Below are 18,242 nucleotides of genomic sequence, written 5' to 3' on the forward strand. Positions count from 1 at the left end.
GGATATATCAAATGTTCATTATTTGATATACTATCTAAAAATGAATTTTCAGTAAATTAAAAATGAATGTTCAGTATGCTAAAAATGATATGTATGCATGATGTATTTATAATGCGGATCATGGTCCACAGTATAATTTGTCGAGGACCTAGCAAAGAAGTTTAATGAGGAGCGATGGATCGATAATAGGCGTACTCAGTCAGGGTGGATGGTTAGGCAAGTAATCGGATAGTGGAAGTTAACCAATTAGCCAATCAGGTGCACATATCGGGGGTTGTAAAGTGCCTAAGGATAATTGGAGAAGAGTTACCGAAATTGTCCATCGACTATTGCGAAATTATCAATTTGGTCATCGACAATTTTTTGTGTCCAATTAAATCCCTCGACTTTAAAACTTTTAACCAATTTGATCATCTGTTTATTTTGCCGTTAAATCGGAATTAAATTGATAATTTTGCTATAAGCTTTTTACGCGCCCAGAGCATTGTGCGCACAATGTGCAAAGAACAACAAAGCTTTTTCCCTTTTCTTTATTCTCATGAGTCCCACCAAAAAACATTTCTCTTGCAAATATAATTTCTTATATCCCCCCTCTCCTCTCTCCTCTAAATCATCATCTCTCAGCTCCAATTATAAAAAAAATTCACAAAAAATGAAGATGGAGATGATCTTAGCAAATTATATTATAGACAATAATCTATACTGTATTGTGTACCCAATTATTTATTTACATGTACTGAAATTGTTAATTGTAGGTACAAAATATGTTGATATAAATTTTTTGTATCAATGTTCACAATTCAATATAAATCTTGGTTCATGGTATAACAATTTGTTGGGTTGTCCCCAACGTAAAATTCTTTTATACATCTACTATGTAGTTAACAAATGAAACGATGAGGCCCAAATTATGCTGTGGACCCAGGTCCACCTTGCAAGGTCGACCTGGGTCCAAAACTACGTCATTTTTTTTTAATTAGTAAACATATTGCTGAATATAGAGTTGTCCAAAAATGTGTGAATGTAGAGATTTCAAAGTGTAAATGTAGAGTATAGAAATCGTGAATGTAGACTTATGATTGTGTGAATGTAGAGTTGCCTAGAAATGTGTGAATGTGGAGGTTTCAAATTGTGAATATGGAGTATAGAAATCGTGAATGTAGAGTTATGCATGTGTGGATCTGTAATAGAGTTAAGAAGTTCTAGCAACTTGTAGCATTGTAATGTGTGAATGTGGAGTTCTCAAGTTGTGAATATGGAGTATAGGACATGTGAATATAGAGTTTTGAATGTGTGAATGCATAACAGTGGTAATATACAATAGTTACTAAACATATAATCTTGTAATGTGTGAATGTGGAGTTTACAAATTGTGAATGTAGAATATAGTGTATGTAAATATAGAGTTTATGTTCCACATTTCAGGCCAATATGTAAAAAAGAAAAAAAAAAAAAAAAAAACGGCGTCGTTTTTGGACCCAGGTCCACCTTGCAATGTGGACCTGGGTCGACGGCATAACTACTGCCCAATGTGACATTCTTTTGTACATCTAATGTGTAGTTAACAAATGAGACGATGAGGCAATTGGGTTGGCTTCAGGCCCATATTGATGACTCAGTAGGCTTAAGCCCAACCCATCAATCAATATTCATTTCTTAGAAAAATTCTCACAAAACCCTAGCCACTGGACTGATATAAACTCCACCGCCCCCTTTCTAGTTCTCCTGTTTCTGGGAGAGAGAGCGGATCAACCATGTCGAAGCGAGGTAGGCATACCTAATTTCACATTTCATCTTTATTTCAAATCGTTTTTCTACAAGCTCTTGTGTTTTTAATGATTAATTAATGCGATTTGCGCGTTGAAAATGCAAGTTCAGGACGCGGAGGTTCCGCCGGGAACAAGTTCCGGATGTCGCTGGGTCTGCCGGTGGCCGCCACGGTCAACTGCGCCGACAATACTGGAGCGAAGAACCTGTACATCATTTCGGTGAAAGGTATCAAGGGGCGCCTCAATAGGTTGCCTTCTGCTTGCGTTGGCGACATGGTCATGGCCACAGTGAAGAAGGGTAAGCCCGATCTCAGGAAGAAGGTCATGCCCGCCGTCATTGTACGCCAGCGCAAGCCCTGGCGCCGAAAGGATGGCGTCTACATGTATTTTGAGGGTATAATTCTCTCTTCAGTGCTTCTGCTTCAGTTGTTTATTCTTTCTTAAGCAATCTTTACTGATACGGAATTGCAATAAGTTTGTACTTTCATAATATTAAGTTTAGTATTAGTATATCAAATTTATATATCTATAAATTACATTAAAAGTTTTATTAAACACAAAAAAATAAAATTTAATAATAATTTAAAAATACGAAAGAAAATAATAATAATAATAATAATAATAAAAGAAAAGAGTATGTGTGACAATAGATAAAATGGGCCAGAGGGAGTAGTATTTTACAGTGATGTACATTTGGCTTTTAAGTTATGGAATGTATTGGGAAGGTTGCTCTGTAACTTTTCTTAGTTTATAACTTGGTGGATGGTGTTCTGGGTTGAATTTAATTAGTAATTAGAGTTGTAACATTATTGTTATGGTATCATTATGTATTTCTCATTCATGCTTGTTAAGTACTTCATCCATTTACATCTAATGTGTTTTCTGCATCATTTAGATTAAGGAAATTGAGTAGTTTGTAAATTTAATTGTTGTTTATCTCCCTGGATGGTGGACATGGCAGTAGTGGTTGGACTGTTGGAGAATACCTTAACTGCATAAGATTTCTAATTTGAACAATACTTCAAAAATTTTCTTGCTATTAGTATCTCCTCAAAAATACTATCTTGTTTTTTGGATGCATTTTGTAACATAGACCAGTGTGTTGGCTGAGTGGTGTAATCCATTGATGATACTTTTCTGCTTTTTGAATTAAAGTATTGGTTATGATCAATCAATTTTATCCGTGCAGATAATGCTGGTGTGATTGTGAATCCCAAGGGTGAAATGAAAGGTAAATTTTAGCTTCTTTTGAAAAATGTCTGTCTTTTAAGGGAGGTGTAATCAGTGCTTGTTATGCCACCATATATGATGGATCAGGAGTTTTGAATAAGCAAGGGAACAAAATGGAGACTTCCAAGATAATTGTTTTTTTATCCAGTAATATAATTGATGTGTTCATTATTAGCTTCTGATTTATCTCCTTTCATCCCCTTATTGTGTTATTACAGGATCTGCTATAACTGGTCCTATTGGAAAAGAATGTGCTGATCTTTGGCCTAGGATTGCCAGTGCTGCCAATGCTATTGTTTAAGATCTGTAGTTTTTTGTTTGGTGTGTTCAAGTCTTGGAAATTTAAAGTTAGTGCATGAACCTCATTACTATTTGCTGTCAGAATTTTGTTAAAACTGTTATATTTGTGGTTTAGAGTTTTTAATTTTACAAATGATCCTTCAATTCTGCAAGAATATGCAGAATTCACACCTTTGGGCAGTGCGAAATTGTGTTACTTCTGATGAGTTCTACCATAATATTAGCTAGTACTTGGAACTACATTTATCACTCTGGTGTTTAGGGCTGCAAAATGCAATTCAGATTTTCAGTTCTCTATTGTTATTAGAATTCTTTATACAGTGTTAATTTGCTAGTGGAAAAGAACTGGTTAAGGTGAAGGTGCGTAATTGTAGGGGGGAAGGGGTGCATTTTTTTTTTTTTTTCTGAAACAGGGAGGGGGTGGAATTTTTTATTTTTTTTTAATTTTTGAAACAGGGAGTGGGTGGAATTTTTTTATTTTTTATTTTTGAAACAGGGAAGGGGTGGAATTTACATGTACTTGTGTACTTGAGGAAAAAAGCCATAAAAGGAAGTAGAAAATTAAAATTAAGAAAATGACTTCTTTTGATTTTTTTTTGAAAATGAGTTATTTTTTAAAAAATTATTTTTATTTATAGTGTTTGATTACAGTCGAGAAAATATTTTGTTGTGCTTGGTTCGTTTTTAAAAAAATGAGCAGAATTACATAATTAAACATTTTAATTATTTTTTTAAAATATAAACAATATTTATAATAATATTATAAATGGTGGTGGTGGTGATTGTAGTAGTGTAGTGGTGGTGGTGGTGGTGGAAATTGAAAAATAATTTTTCTAAAAAAAGAGAAGTTATTTTCAAGAAAATGAGGGTATTTTTTCCATTTTTTGTTTTAAAAAAAGAAAAACACTCATTTTCCATTTTCCATTTTCCATTTAGGGTATGTTTGGAAAGTAGGAAAATGATTTCTGAAAAAATATTTTTTTTGAAAATGAGTCATTTTTTGGAAAATGAATTCATTTTCGGTGTTTGGATGTATTCTGGAGAACTCTGTGTTTGGTTCATTTTCTGGAAAATGAGTAGAAATGTATAATTATTATATTTTTATTATTTTATTTAAAATATAAAATATATAAACAAATAATATTTATTAAAAATTAGAAATAATTTTTTTTTACAAGAAAAGGTCGCAGTCGTTTTCCGTTTCTGGAAAATGACTTTCGAATTTTTTGTCCGACAATCATTTTTCGGAAAAATAAGCTCATTTTTCATGGTCAATGAAAATCTGTTGACCACATTTTCTAAGTGTTGCCAAACACCAAAAGTCTGAAAAATAATTTTCGAAAATTATTTTTTGAGTTACCAAACACATCAGTGCAAGTATACAAAATATTATCTCCTCTAACGTAAACTCCAACGAAAGCCACGTGGCGCATCCCAGTTCCTTTGTCCGCCGTGGAACCGAGCAGCTCCAAGAAGCTCGGGAGATTCAGAAAAGCTCTAGAAAATGCACATGCATTGCCATTATCCTAAATTCCTAATCATCGTTCTCATCATTTCCTCCTTTTTCCAATTTGGTACACAATCTCTTGATGATTCATTTGAGGTACGTATATTCATAGATTGATAGACTAATGAATCGTGGGGCCGGGTCTTATTCATGCATATATGCATCTCAAATCATCTCATGATAGATAGATGATTCATTACAGGCCATGGAGGGATTGGAATTAAATTGATTGAAGTTTCTCAAGCTAATTAAGCTGTGCCTCCGATCCAATGAAAAATCCTAACGTAACCTCACTAATCAAATATCGTCCCAAGATTCAATTAATTATTCACATGCCTGCCTGCATGCCTTAAATGAAATGGAAAATTAAAGATAAATCAAAGTCAAAATATAATTAAGAGAGACAACTAACAGAGTCAGCAGACCAGTCAGGAATAAGCTCCGATCCAAGCTAAGTGCTAATCGAATCACCCGATTTAAAACCTTAATTAAATGTGTATATTAATAATTTTAGAATAAGAGTCAAATAGGCCACCGAACTACACACGAAACTGCTAAAATACTCTTAATTTATCATCAGATGATGCAGATATTTGATCTTAGAATTAGGTCGATTTATAGTCTTCCTCTGGCACTAGATTGTAACAAATGATTGAGCACCTATGTTTTGATACCATCTAGATTTGCATCATTAGTTTCTCTTGATGGCATATTGAAACAAGTCAATGAAGTATGGAACATCTTCTATGTTACGTCATATTCCTAAATGTGTTGCTCCTCTATCTTTCTAATGTTGGGACAATGATGTTAAACGTTTTATTTTAATAATTAAAATTATTTTTAACAAAATGTCAGCTGCCAACTTTCAAATTTCTCTTTCTTAATTATTTATTTTTGCAGATACCATGGGCGCACTATCTGTCAATATATGTCAAAAAAAAAAGACCCTATATGTCAATATTCTTATATTTAATCAGACGGTGGCGAGACAGAGGCAAACCAAGCGATGGCAAGGCAGAGAAGCAATCGCACAGAGCAGAGAATGTTTAGGAAATTTGAGGAAATTGCGCAGAACAAATGAAATGAAAAAATTATATATATATATATATAACAACCCAAAATGACGACGTTTTGGGATTGTCCAATTGTTCAATTTTTTACAGTGGGGGCAGCTGCTCCATGGAAGCTCCGCCCTTCATTGTACAATATGGCAAGTGATTACTCTTTTAGAAAAGAAATGTCTCCTTTGTTAATTAATTCTCAAGTATAACCACTGAGATTCATTCCTAAATCTCAAACAAGATAACCGAGAATTTAATTGCAAATTAAAGAATCCAGGATGTAATAAAAGAGGTAACAACAAAAAACACACAAAAATCAGAATACTCAGATTAGCTAGATGGGATTAAGACTTCTGAAAAATATTTTCTGGAAAATGAGTTTATTTTCGGTGTTTGGATGTACACTGTATGTGTGTGTTTGGTTCATTTTCCGGAAAATGAGTAGAAATGTATAATTATATATTTTTATTATTTTATTTAAAATATAAAAATATATAAACTAATAATGTTTATTAGAAATTAGAAATAAAAGTTTTTTACAAACAAAAGGCCGCACAAAGCCATTTTTCAGAAAAATGAGACCACGGAAAATGATCCGTTGACCACATTTTCCGGGTGTTGCCAAACACCAAAACCCCGGAAAATGATTTCCGGAAATTATTTTCCGGGTTACCAAACACACCCTTAGGTCTGTTTGAAAATTCGAAAAATGATTTTCGGAAGTTATATTTTTTTTTTTGATTTTTTCGTGTTTGGGTACTCAAGTAAAATGAAGTAAAAATTTATTACTCCGTTCGTTCAATTTTATGTGCTTGGTTTGGTTGTCAAGACTCGACTATAGTTATTTTTAATCCAATTTTTCATAATGTTAAGTTTAGTATTAGTATATAAAATTTATATATTTAGAAACTACATTAAAAATGCTATTAAATATTTTTTTTTAAAAAAAACTAAATTTAAAAATAATTTAAAAATACTAAAGAAAATAAGCAAAGAAGAAAGAATTGATTTGACCAATAAATAGTAAATATGATAGATAAAATGGGACATATGGGATATTAAATACTCTGTAACTTGTAAGTTGTAAGTCATAAATGCCACCTAATAGTATGTCATGATTACCAGTTGATAATTAAAGGGATTATAATGAATCTTTAGTTACAAATATCATGCAATAATATCATTCCACACAACACTTGTTCTGAATCAGGTAGAGGTCATTGGCAAACTTTTTTTTTTTGAAAACGGTCATTGGCAAACTTAGTCAAACCCGTAAACCTAGTTTAAAATATCTATTAAATAATAATAACTTAAAGTCAAATTCATTATACTTTGGTTAGAGATTATTGTTGTAATATTATTGAACTGCTTCGAAAGTGATTTTGAACACCATTTTGGGACCAAAAGTTCCTCAATCGCATCAAGCTTTATACTATTTTTGCAATAAGTTGGCTAGTAATATTTGGTGATTCTCCAAGAAAGAGAAAAAGAAATAACGTTAACTATATCCATTAATATTCTTAAAGTATAAAATACGTTGTCATATTTTTATAACATTTTGGTAAGCTTTTTAAGTGTTCGGCGTTTGTTTGATCCCCATAATGCCATACCTTGGATTGGCTATGTATTTTTCTCTATTGTGGTATGATAACTGCCTAAATGTTCATGTTTTTACCTTGAATTTAAGCTTATTTTCCTTTTCATTTGTTATAATTTTGCCTAAAGTGTTCCTCATTTGATTCATTCGTGTGTTTAGGTGTAATTCTTGATGATTTAGATAAATTGAATGATTTTTGGAGCATTTCGCCGGATACATGTAGAGTCAATCGGAGCCAATGAGAAGCTATGAACATGGGGTCAATACCTCTTAGAGAGCCAAATTATAGTATGTTCAATGGTCTTGGTCATTTTGACAAACAAAGGCAAAAGTGGAGCAAAGGAGCAAGAAGTTGAAATTCTCGCACAACTCGTCCATTGCTTGGTATTTTGGTCATATCTCTAAGTAAAAATGTCCAAATCAAGTGATATTTATATCATTGGAAAGCTAACTTGAAGGACTGCAATTTTGATGAAGACCATAAACGCTACTTCAAAGGATTCCAGGATGAAAAGTAGCTTAGAAGACAGACAATATGCACAGGAACACTGCCAGGCCTGCATGTGCCCCCTGAATGCCCGATGAACGCCTAGTGTTTTTTGCAATCTTGCTTTAGAGGTGAGGTTTTGGAGGGCAAGATTAGTCTAACAAAATTGAAATACCTAATGTTAATAAAAAAAAAAGTACATTTCATTTGTAAAAATTTTTAAAAATAATATGTGTGTGTGTAGTAATAATCAAATGATATCAGTTTGGTCGCCTTTTCTGACGACATGTTGGTCACATCTTTGTTGGAATTTCGAAGCTTCGCTGGTGCATTATTAGGATTCTATTACTGGTCAGTATTAGAATTTTGAGTTTTAATACTAAATTAATATGTTAACGTGTTTAATTGTAACTTTTAAAAGTTTAAGAGTCTAATAATTGAGTTATTGAGTAAATTCCTTTTTTGGTCCTAGACTTATTGTGCATTGGACACATTTAGTCCGATTTTATTAATTTGACCACATTTTGCCCAGACTTTGTTAAAGTTGGACAATGTTAGTCCAAAGTTAGTCTTACCGTTTGTTAGCCGTGTATTTGAGGGGCATTTCCGTCCTTTCAAGTCCAAGACTTAATCGTTCCTAATTTTAAGTTTGACTCACGATTGGATCTTTGCTTTGGGCTTGGATCTGCAAATCGCCGGTGTCTCCGCCTTCGAAAGCTGCGACGATTCGAGGGTGAAAATCGTCGAATTCTCGGCCCCGTGAAGTCCATAATCGCCACCGTGAAGAGTTGCCACGATGTCGCTAGGAGGGGCGATGAGAGCGGCGGCGGTATCACCTACGAGCTTATATATCTTCTGCACGAATGCTCCATTCGGCGACCATATCCACTGTCTACAACCTCATACAATTTCTGCTCAAAACTGGTTCTTCTTCTTCTTCTTCTCTGTTTGTATTAAAGATTTAATATTTGGTTGTTGATGGATTTTGTGGTTTTCGAGATGAGATGGTGAAAGTTTGTTAGGAGGATAGTGGTTTTCGAGATGAGATGGTGAAAGTTTGTTAGGAGGATATGGCGGGTGAAGAAGAGATGGTGAAAGTTTGTTAGGAGGATATGGCGGGTGAAGAAGGGGAAGGGAAAGGAAGCTCATCGTCTATGGTGACAAATTCAGGGTATTAGTACAGTGATGCTGGCATGCTGCAATAAATACTCATATTCAGAGTGGTCATATGGTGAGTCAACTCCAAAGCTTTGAATCAAAATTAGGGGTGTAAACGAATCGAATCGAGTCAAATACTTCAGTATTCGATTCGAATTCGATTATTTTGATGAGTATTCAAATTCGAATTCGTTTAGTGTTCGAATCTTAAATTCCGATTCGTATTCTATTTGACCAATTTATTCGAATATATTCGATTCAACTCAAATATTCGAATTCGAAATGACTATCTTAATTTTTTTCTAAATTTTTCAATAAATTAAGATAAAATATAACAAAAATTCCGATTATTGGGAAAACTAAAGGGTGAAGCACTGAAGCGGCTACTCTCACTTTTATTTTAGCTTTGGGTTTATGCCTTTACTAATTTAGTTTCTTTATATATATATATATATATTCGAATATTCGAATATACTATTCGAATCGAATCTATCCTCATTTGGATTTGAATAACATTCGAATCAAAATGTGTATTCGGATTTGTATTCGAAATATTCGAATTCGAATCACGAATCGAATCAAAATTATTTGATTTGTTTACACCCCTAATCAAAATACTGAGCTTAACTCCGGAGTGTTGTTTCAGCTTCAAATTACCCTTAATTGTTACAATTCAGTTTTTATTCTTGCTTAATTTGGAGTTAAATCCATGTGAAAGAGTTAACTCCGAAGTTGGGATGATTGATTCCATAATTTCTTTGATTCTTTTAATTTGGAGTTTACACCCCTAATCTTTATGGCTTTCTTGAATACATACGGATTAACTAATTTGAATATGAGGGCCGGGATTTTTCCGGTGAAACATTGTATTAATTTCGGCAGTTGCGGCCTCCGGTTTCACACATATATGCTTCGCCGGTAGCCTGAGTTTGTGAGGATAGCCGACAACTTGGAAGGGAGAACGTATACGTGAGGGTCAAAAAACACAGTCAACAGCATTCCTTACGTTATTTGTTGGAATAAAACAAAAGTTATGTATTCCTGGACTTGAAAGGACGGAAATGCCCCTTAACTTCACTGTTGACAAACGGCAATGGTAATTGTGGACTAACATTGTCCAATTTTAACAAAGTCTGAACAAAATGTGATCAAATTAATAAAATCGGACTAAATGTGTTCAATGCACAATAAGTCTAGGACTAAAAAATGAATTTACTCAGTTATTACATAAAGTTAAATGGTATATTTATCCCTTCTCCCTTTTTATTTTATAGGGCAAACTTCTATGACATAAAATGAGGGGAAATGACGTTTTTGGCCCCTCAATTGTTTTACTTTTAGAAATTTAGCCCCTATCATTTGATTTGAACAAATCTAATCCTTTAATTGTTCATAATGCACCACATTTGGCCCCTCATGTTATATAATTAGAATTGTTTTTAATAATTTATTTTTCATTAGGTTATAATTGTCCAATTCTTTCAACCATTTAACTTTCTTCTCCTCCTTCTACGTAATTGGTGGTTATGCATGCCCTCGTACTAGCTTTTGACAAATCTGTGTGTCCCAGGAATGTTGTATTGTTACTTGTTGGTTGAGTTATATAATTAATTAAAAAAGCTTCTACCTAGCTTATACATCCATTTTATGTCAATGCTCTTGCTCTCCTTTAATGATGCTATTGTGCTGTCATTCTAATTTAAATGGTTGAAAGGATTGAACAATTATAACCTCACGAAAAATAAATTATTAAAAACAATTCTAATTATATAACATGAGGGACCAAATGTGGTGCATTATAAACAATTAAAGGATTAGATTTGTTCAAATCAATTGATAGGGACTAAATTTCTAAAAGTAAAGTAATTGAGGGGCCAAAAGTCCCATTTTCCCTCAAAAGTAATACTGCTAAACTTTTTGGGTGGAGAAAGTAAAATTTGATTCGTAAATTTATGGAGTTCCTGTGTATAACAGTTGTAACCGCAATGAACGCTAGAACGATAGGTGCTTCTCTCTGGTACTCCTGGGGATGGAACCCACGAAATCCCCACGTGCGTATACATATTCGTCGTCCGTTTACGGTATATGTTCCTGGGATTTCCATGTATGGAGCTGTTTGATTCTGAATTTCTAGGTTTTCTCAGTTTTGGAGGTAATAATTTCTCGTTCCGCTTATATTTGTACTAGTCTCATCATTTATTGAATTTTGAGTTGTGTGAACTTATGAACTTGTCTTTATCCATTAATGGCTTAAATCGGCCTTGCATATAGTTACCACCTTTTTTCTTACTTTTCATTAAGAAGAAAATCTTTTCCTTCTATTATTCAGCTCCCAAATTAATTGCTGTTTGTTACGTTTATATGGTGTCTTGTGTGTGTGCGGGCGTTTTTTTTTTTTTTTTTTTTTTTTTTTTGAAGAAGAAATCAAGGTTGTAAGAAATATTGAGGTCTTAGGACTATGGGTTCTTCTTTCCATCATCTTGATTTTCTGAGCACTCATATGGTGTCATTAAACTGGATTTTGGATTATGGATGGAGCTCTGTTAAGCATTTAATATGGATAACCTGTTGCTGAAATTGACTTTTGTGCAGCTTTCTATAGACCCAGTGACTGAAGAATAAAAAATTTTTGGGGTTTGAAACTGCAGATTTTCTACTCTTTTCTTTCTTAAAATTTTAATTTTTTTTTAATAGTGTCCATACATCTTAATGTTTTAAGGTGTAATTTTTCATATTTGGGTGGCAAATAAATCAGCAAATATTAGCAAGGCAGCAATTAATATGTCTTATCAGGACCAATTTCCATTGTTACAATCATACTTCATGCATGCACAAGATTTAGATGAGTTTCACTTCTCATCAATTTTAGCTAATATGCCTCCCTTGTTTTATTTCATGGATAGTTGTTATTCTCTACTTTTACCACTTATGTATACATAGTTGATAGTTCTAATTATTTGAGAATCTTTTCCCCCATACCTAAAGTTCTTTTGAGGTTTTTGCCCCGTGGAGTTACAAATATTATGCCCCCTTGTGTTGCAGGATTCATGATTCAGCTTAGGTTATTGAAATTAAGGAAATTCTAGTTTAGGTGATTTCGCTATATATATAAAAAGAAGAAAAGAAGAAATGGAGGCACGCCCTGCTCTATCTGTCCAAAGCACAGGTGCTGGGCAACTCAGTAATTGTGATGCATTTGGGGCTCTTTCCTCTCCTTTACATGTTCTTCCTACAAATCTCAAAGAGATATACCCCAAGTTTCCAGAGTCGCAGCAGGTTTCCTTGGGGAGGGATATTATCCAACATCCTCCAGCTGTTCTATGTCCAATTCCTTCAGATAGTGGAGTTGTTGGTCATCTGCTTTCTTCATCGTCTGGATCATCCGGATTTTCTAGTGATCTTAAATTTTCTTCTGTTCCACCCCATGAAAAGCACCCAAAGCAACCCTCTTTTCTTTCTCAGTCAACAACTCATTCTGTCATTCTTGAAGCAGCAACGTCAAGCCATTATGCCCAAGAAAATAACAACTCCTGGTGTATAGATTCATTTTCTGATTTTCTTGATTATCCAGTAAATGCCCCCGTGCAGAACAGTCAGCTGGATTACAGTAACAATGGTGATTGTGTATTTACATCTGAGGATCTTAGTAAACACAGTGATTGGCAGGAATGGGCTGAGCAACTAATTGCTGATGATGATGCTTTTACTCATGATTGGAACAATATTGTTGCAGATACATGTCCCACAGATCCAGAGGCAAAGGTGGATTCCATTTCATTACTTTAATGCTTTTTCTGATATAATTTTCGTTATTATTTTTGCTTTAATTTAGTCAGAGGTAGTGTTCCCATAGAAAGACCCGTCTTGCAGAAACAGTCTACTCTTTATTGGTGGTATGCCATGTGCTTCAGTGGTTACACCTTGCTTTGGCAGGATGATTATTTTTCTAAGCCATTATCCTTTATTTTATTGCACCCATTTTAACGTTTTCCCCATTCTGTGGTTACAGATGCAATATCAGGCACCCAATCAATTTTCAAATGTCCAAAATCAGCAGCATCAGGCATCACATCATCCTGCAGCTTTATCTGGAGAAGCATTAATAGTTGGTTCTGCTTCATCCACCATAAGTGGTGCTACAACCAAACAACGTATGCGCTGGACACCTGAACTTCATGAAGCATTTGTGGAGGCTGTCAACAAGCTTGGTGGAAGTGAAAGTGAATTTCTCTCCTTAATGAACTTGTTAAGGTGATGGGGTCAGATATATTAGACTACTGTTATAATTAAATGTCTTTACTTGAACCGCAGGAGCCACTCCCAAGGGTGTCCTAAGGCTAATGAAAGTTGAAGGTTTAACCATTTACCAAGTTAAAAGCCACCTGCAGGTGTGTACTGCTTTCTTATCCAGATAATAGCTCCTTGCTAGATGGACCTCTTGTTGCCTTTTATCAATTTAATTGTGGAATCTACAGAAATATCGAACTGCCCGGTACAAACCAGATTCAGCAGAAGGTCTGCTATTGTCTTCTTGTTGTTTTGTATTTAGATTTTTTGTGTTTATCATGTTTGTTATCCTATTTTGGAATCCTCAAGTTTCATATAACTGATGTTCTGTCAGAGAGGGTTGAGTATTCATGCATGCTAGGCATATGTGATACAATATAGATCCTGGGCTGCCAAATGCTAAAATTGATTGGGAATCAATTTAGTTATCTTATTTCCTAGTTTATTAGTAGTTGCCTTTTTTTACTTTTAGCATATTTTAGAATATTGTTTCCTTATGTTTTAAGCTTTTAACTCCTATATATAGGGAGAATATTAGATTGTCTGAGTAAGTTGGAAATTGAATAAAATCAAAAGGAAGTTTCTTCCTCCAACTTCTCCCCAACTCTCAGTTCATATTCCTCAAGCTTCTCCTTATCTCCACCATAGGTAGATATAAATCTTCATCCTCTTCCTTCTCCTTCAGTGTTGCATAGGCCCATAATGCGAAGCCAAACCCGTGAACATAACAATATGATCAGTAGCCTCTCAATTTCATGGCTTCCTCAGCCTTGATGTTTCATGCTACTTAGTTTTTGCCTGCAGTTTTTTCTGCAATTTACTATCCTTAATCCTAAAAGTGCTTTCATTTCCAGAGGCCTGCTTAAATTGCTGGAGGTTGATTTGTTTGCTTATGAAGCCCTTCTCCAATTTCTATTGCAGGATCCTCAGAAAAGAAGCAGACTTCTGTTGATGATTTGCCATCTCTGGACTTGAAAACGTAAGCTGATGAATCTGTTCATGAAGGTTTTTTTTTTTTGGCTCAGTAGTTATCAAAGAATAAATAATATAATGTGATTTTTAAATGATGACTAGAAAATTGCTCATGGTCCTTTCTCATCCAGAGTGTGAATTTCCCTGGTAGTGAGTATAAAATTATGGGATTGCTATATTTGATCCGTAGCATTTTGGAAATGCAAGCTGATTCCAATTTGAGTGGCTATGTAGATCCATTGCCCCATCAGTTTGCTTATGTTAGGGTTGAGAGTTGAGACACTAGATGGTTGGCTGTGTTTTCCTTGAAGCTTTTGCATAGAGTGTATACACTTTGCTGATTAATATACATATATACGGTTTTATACAGGGGAATTGAGATCACTGAAGCATTGCGACTGCAGATGGAAGTTCAAAAGCGACTCCATGACCAGCTTGAGGTATGAATTCTTGCTTTTAAAATGTATTATGATCTCAATCAAGGGCAGTCATCGGGAAACCCATAGTCACTACCCCGAGGGTGTGCATTGGGTAAATCTTGCCTTGCGACCTTAGCCGGCAAAGGACCACAATGAGGTAAACCAGCCTAGGTTGCCCATAGTTACCTTCTCAAACTAAGAAGGCTGGGATTCGAATTCGTGAGCTTGTGGTTATAAGTTTGTATCCCTTAGCCATCTTGGCTGGGGTTATGATACATGTTGAGGAAGTCTTATTTTATTATATTACATAGTTTAGATATTAATAAATTACTAAATAGTTATTTAGAAACTATAAGTAGTTATCTAGAAATTACTAAATAGTTATTTAACTTATTACTCTTAGTCTTTGAATTAGTTTAGGTAGATTAATTATTTAGAAACTACCAAATAACTATTCTTAGTTTAGGAACCTTTGTAAACAACCCTATAAAAGGGAGTGTTATTTGGAATAATAGAACAAGCAGAAATTCAATCCCAAAAAGGGTCTAAGGGAGTTTTGAGTCTCAAACAAACTCAGTATTTTCTTCTTTTCATTTTCAAATTATTATTCTTTCTTTCTTTTCCCTTATGTTTTCTTGCCCATGACGGGAGCACATAACATTGGTTCTGTTGTCGGGAATCGAACCCGGGTCTCTCGGGTGAGAGCCGAGTATCCTAACCGACTAGACTACATAAGGAAAACACTGTTATGTGTTATGTGCTCCTGTCATGGACAAGAAAACATAAGGAAAAAGAAAGAAAGAATAATAGTTTGAAAATGAAAAGAAGAAAACACTGGGTTTGCTTGAGACCCAAAACTCCCTTAGACCCTTTTTGGGATTGAATTTTTGCTTGTTCTATTATTCCAAATAACACTCCCTTTTATAGGGTTGATTACAAAGGTTCATAAACTAAGAATAGTTATTTGGTAGTTTTTAAATAATTAATCTACCTAAACTAATTCAAAGACTAAGAGTAACAAGTTAAATAACTATTTAGTAATTTCTAAATAACTACTTATTAGTTTCTAAATAACTATTTAGTAATTTATTAATATCTAAACTATGTAATATAATAAAATAAGATTTCCTCAGCATGTATCAGGTTACCCCAGCCATTTTCCCTTTTCTTTGTTGGGAACTGCTGCACTGTAGAAATGAGGTTCATCATGTTGGCTCTGGTCTCTGGTTGAAATTCCATGTTAACACTTGATCTTGACGTTCTTTTGAAGATCCAACGGAATTTGCAGCTGAGAATAGAAGAGCAAGGACGATATCTCCAGATGATGTTTGAGAAGCAGTGCAAGTCAATGCCAGGTATAGGTTTGCTCAAGGGATTGCCATCCACAGCAGAGAACCCCAACGAAAGTGATCCAGGAGTGCCACATAGTGATCACCCAAAAACGGATGATGTAGTTAATGTAGTGACATTGTCGGACGACTCTCAAATTCTGTGTGAGAAGCAATGTGGGGAAGAAGTTACAGAAATTCCAGAAAAAAAATGTGGCTAGACGGATCATCTAATTCACGGGCAATAAACCGTGCCAAAGTGGACGAGTAAAAATAAGTGTTGGAGCATCTTTTGGCAACTCTTGGAAGTGGTAGGGAACTTGTCAGTGCATTATATACAATGCTTAAAAGCTTATGCTAAGTAATTGGTGTTTTATGAGCAAATGGCATATCCTGTCCTTTTGGAAAGTTGGCAACCAAATTATGCTCAAGGAGAAGAAAAAAAGTAATTTTGTTGTTTACCCATCCATATGGGCAGGGCAGGGTGTGTTTTGTAGCTGAAATTATTGGCAGCTTTAATTTGTAGTCAGAGTCATAGATTATTATAGGTTATAAGTTAGAAAATGATGATGACAGCACTCCAAAATATTTGAAGAATGGAAAAGTAATGAAGCTTTCATTGCAGGTGAAGAGGTACTATCATTTTTGTTGGATGGATATGTAATGTTATATGATGTTAATGGCTCCTTTAATCTGTTGAAATCACTGGCAGTTTGTATAGCTGTGTGTATGACAAATTGCTGGCTTATTTGTGACTCAATTTGTAGACGAAGTTGGGAAACTTATGTTATAAAAAAAAATTAAATAGTTCTTGGTGTAATAAAGTGAATAACATCCGGTCTTGTATTTTATTATTATTTTTTTTAATTGTCTTAGATATGAAGCAATTAAAGAAAAGATGCTGTGAAATTTTCAACATTATAGAGTGTTTTAAGAAGTGAAACCCAACTAAAAATACTAAACCATTTAGAAAGTGAACTCGTTGGTGCACTTTGTATTATTGCTCAATGTAATTTATATTGTAGCTAGGTACTCTAACTACCTTAACTTTAAAGCAAACTTCTAAATAAAAAAAAAAAGGGAAAATTGCGAGTTTGGTTCCTGAGTTTTAACCAAGTTTCAACTCAATTTCTAAGATATGACTGTATCCGAGTTTAGTCCCTCAGTTATTTACGAAGTGGCGAGTTTAGTCATCGGCTGTTAAATTTGACGGAAAAATTAAAAAATATTTAAAAGTTGAGGGGCAAAATAGGAAATTCACATTTTAGTCTCTTTATTATATCAAAACTACTTTCACAACATTATTTTTTCACTTCTTAGTCTCTCATTTCAAGATTAATCTTCAATTCTAAAAGCATTTCAATAATTTTAGTATGACTTGTTGGGAACCTGGTTCTCGTATAACAAACTTAAGACAACACTTGATCATTGTCTTCAGGCGTGTGAAACATACCATCCTAAAAGTTTATGATTTATCTTACTAAACATCATGGGTAATCAAACCATAACTTTTGAAATACAAGAAGATGTCAAATTTCTCAAGTTATTTTTATGACAAATTCACCAAGGGAGTAACTTGAGATTTTTAGTACGTAAAATTCTTTCGTAAGCTCTGCAGTAACTTTATCAAGAATCGTATATCATGACAATATATGAAAATTATATTATATATATCCATCACCTCATCTGTCTTCTTAAAAACCAGAGTAATGAATGAAGAACCTAAGACTTAGTTATGGAAATTCTAAAAACGATTATTGACTAAATTACTGCATATGAAATAATTATTTTTTACATACTAAAAATCTCAAGTTATTCCGTTAGTGAATTTCTCATAAAAGCAACATGAGAAATTTGACATCATTTTATATCTCAAAAGTTCTAGTCTGATTACATTTGTTACTTAGTTAAGAAAATCAAAAATTGTAAAGATAGTGTGTTTGGGAGAAAAAAAGTTATTGAAATGCTTTTAGAATTGAAGAATCTTGAAATAAGAGGCTAAGAAGTGAAAAATAATGTTTTGAAAGTGATTTTGATATAATAAAGAGAATAGAATGTAAATTTTCTACTTTACCCTTCAAATTTTAAATATTTTTTAATTTTTTTTCGTCAAATTTAACGGTCGGG

The 18,242-nt window shown here is 33.9% G+C and overlaps 3 protein-coding genes across 3 annotated transcripts in view; all 3 read left to right on the forward strand.

Moving 5' to 3' along the window:
* LOC116024366 (60S ribosomal protein L23-like) overlaps window positions 1–101 on the forward strand; it is a 1,755-nt gene extending 1,654 nt beyond the window's left edge. The window contains exon 5 of the mRNA XM_031265259.1: window positions 75–101. Within this exon, the coding sequence (XP_031121119.1) occupies window positions 75–101 (27 nt within the window). The remainder of the gene's footprint in view (window positions 1–74) is intronic.
* Window positions 102–1,681: 1,580 nt separating this feature from the next.
* LOC116025760 (60S ribosomal protein L23-like) lies at window positions 1,682–3,539 on the forward strand. The gene is made up of 4 exons (XM_031267092.1): window positions 1,682–1,767; window positions 1,879–2,163; window positions 2,959–3,000; window positions 3,218–3,539. The coding sequence occupies exons 1-4, from the start codon at window positions 1,755–1,757 to the stop codon at window positions 3,298–3,300; spliced, it is 423 nt and encodes a 140-aa protein (XP_031122952.1). The 5' UTR covers window positions 1,682–1,754; the 3' UTR covers window positions 3,301–3,539.
* Window positions 3,540–11,079: 7,540 nt separating this feature from the next.
* LOC116025655 (protein PHR1-LIKE 1-like) lies at window positions 11,080–16,922 on the forward strand. Its single transcript, XM_031266968.1, has 8 exons — window positions 11,080–11,261; window positions 12,152–12,871; window positions 13,119–13,329; window positions 13,421–13,497; window positions 13,585–13,624; window positions 14,318–14,375; window positions 14,739–14,808; window positions 16,058–16,922. Exons 2-8 carry the CDS (start codon window positions 12,239–12,241, stop codon window positions 16,334–16,336), a joined length of 1,368 nt encoding a protein of 455 aa, XP_031122828.1. The 5' UTR covers window positions 11,080–11,261; window positions 12,152–12,238; the 3' UTR covers window positions 16,337–16,922.
* Window positions 16,923–18,242: the final 1,320 nt, after the last annotated feature.

Source organism: Ipomoea triloba, chromosome 7 (genome assembly GCF_003576645.1).
Source record: "Ipomoea triloba cultivar NCNSP0323 chromosome 7, ASM357664v1".
NCBI lineage: Eukaryota > Viridiplantae > Streptophyta > Magnoliopsida > Solanales > Convolvulaceae > Ipomoea > Ipomoea triloba.

Bases quoted from the DNA above. Each gene is read 5' to 3' on its own strand.
- LOC116025655 (XM_031266968.1), top strand. From the start codon at position 12,239: ATGGAGGCACGCCCTGCTCTATCTGTCCAAAGCACAGGTGCTGGGCAA. The intron at 12,872-13,118 runs GTGGATTCCATT...CTGTGGTTACAG, and splicing joins CCACAGATCCAGAGGCAAAG to ATGCAATATCAGGCACCCAA. The intron at 14,376-14,738 runs GTAAGCTGATGA...GGTTTTATACAG, and splicing joins CCATCTCTGGACTTGAAAAC to GGGAATTGAGATCACTGAAG.
- LOC116025760 (XM_031267092.1), top strand. The intron at 2,164-2,958 runs GTATAATTCTCT...TTATCCGTGCAG, and splicing joins CGTCTACATGTATTTTGAGG to ATAATGCTGGTGTGATTGTG. The intron at 3,001-3,217 runs GTAAATTTTAGC...GTGTTATTACAG, and splicing joins TCCCAAGGGTGAAATGAAAG to GATCTGCTATAACTGGTCCT.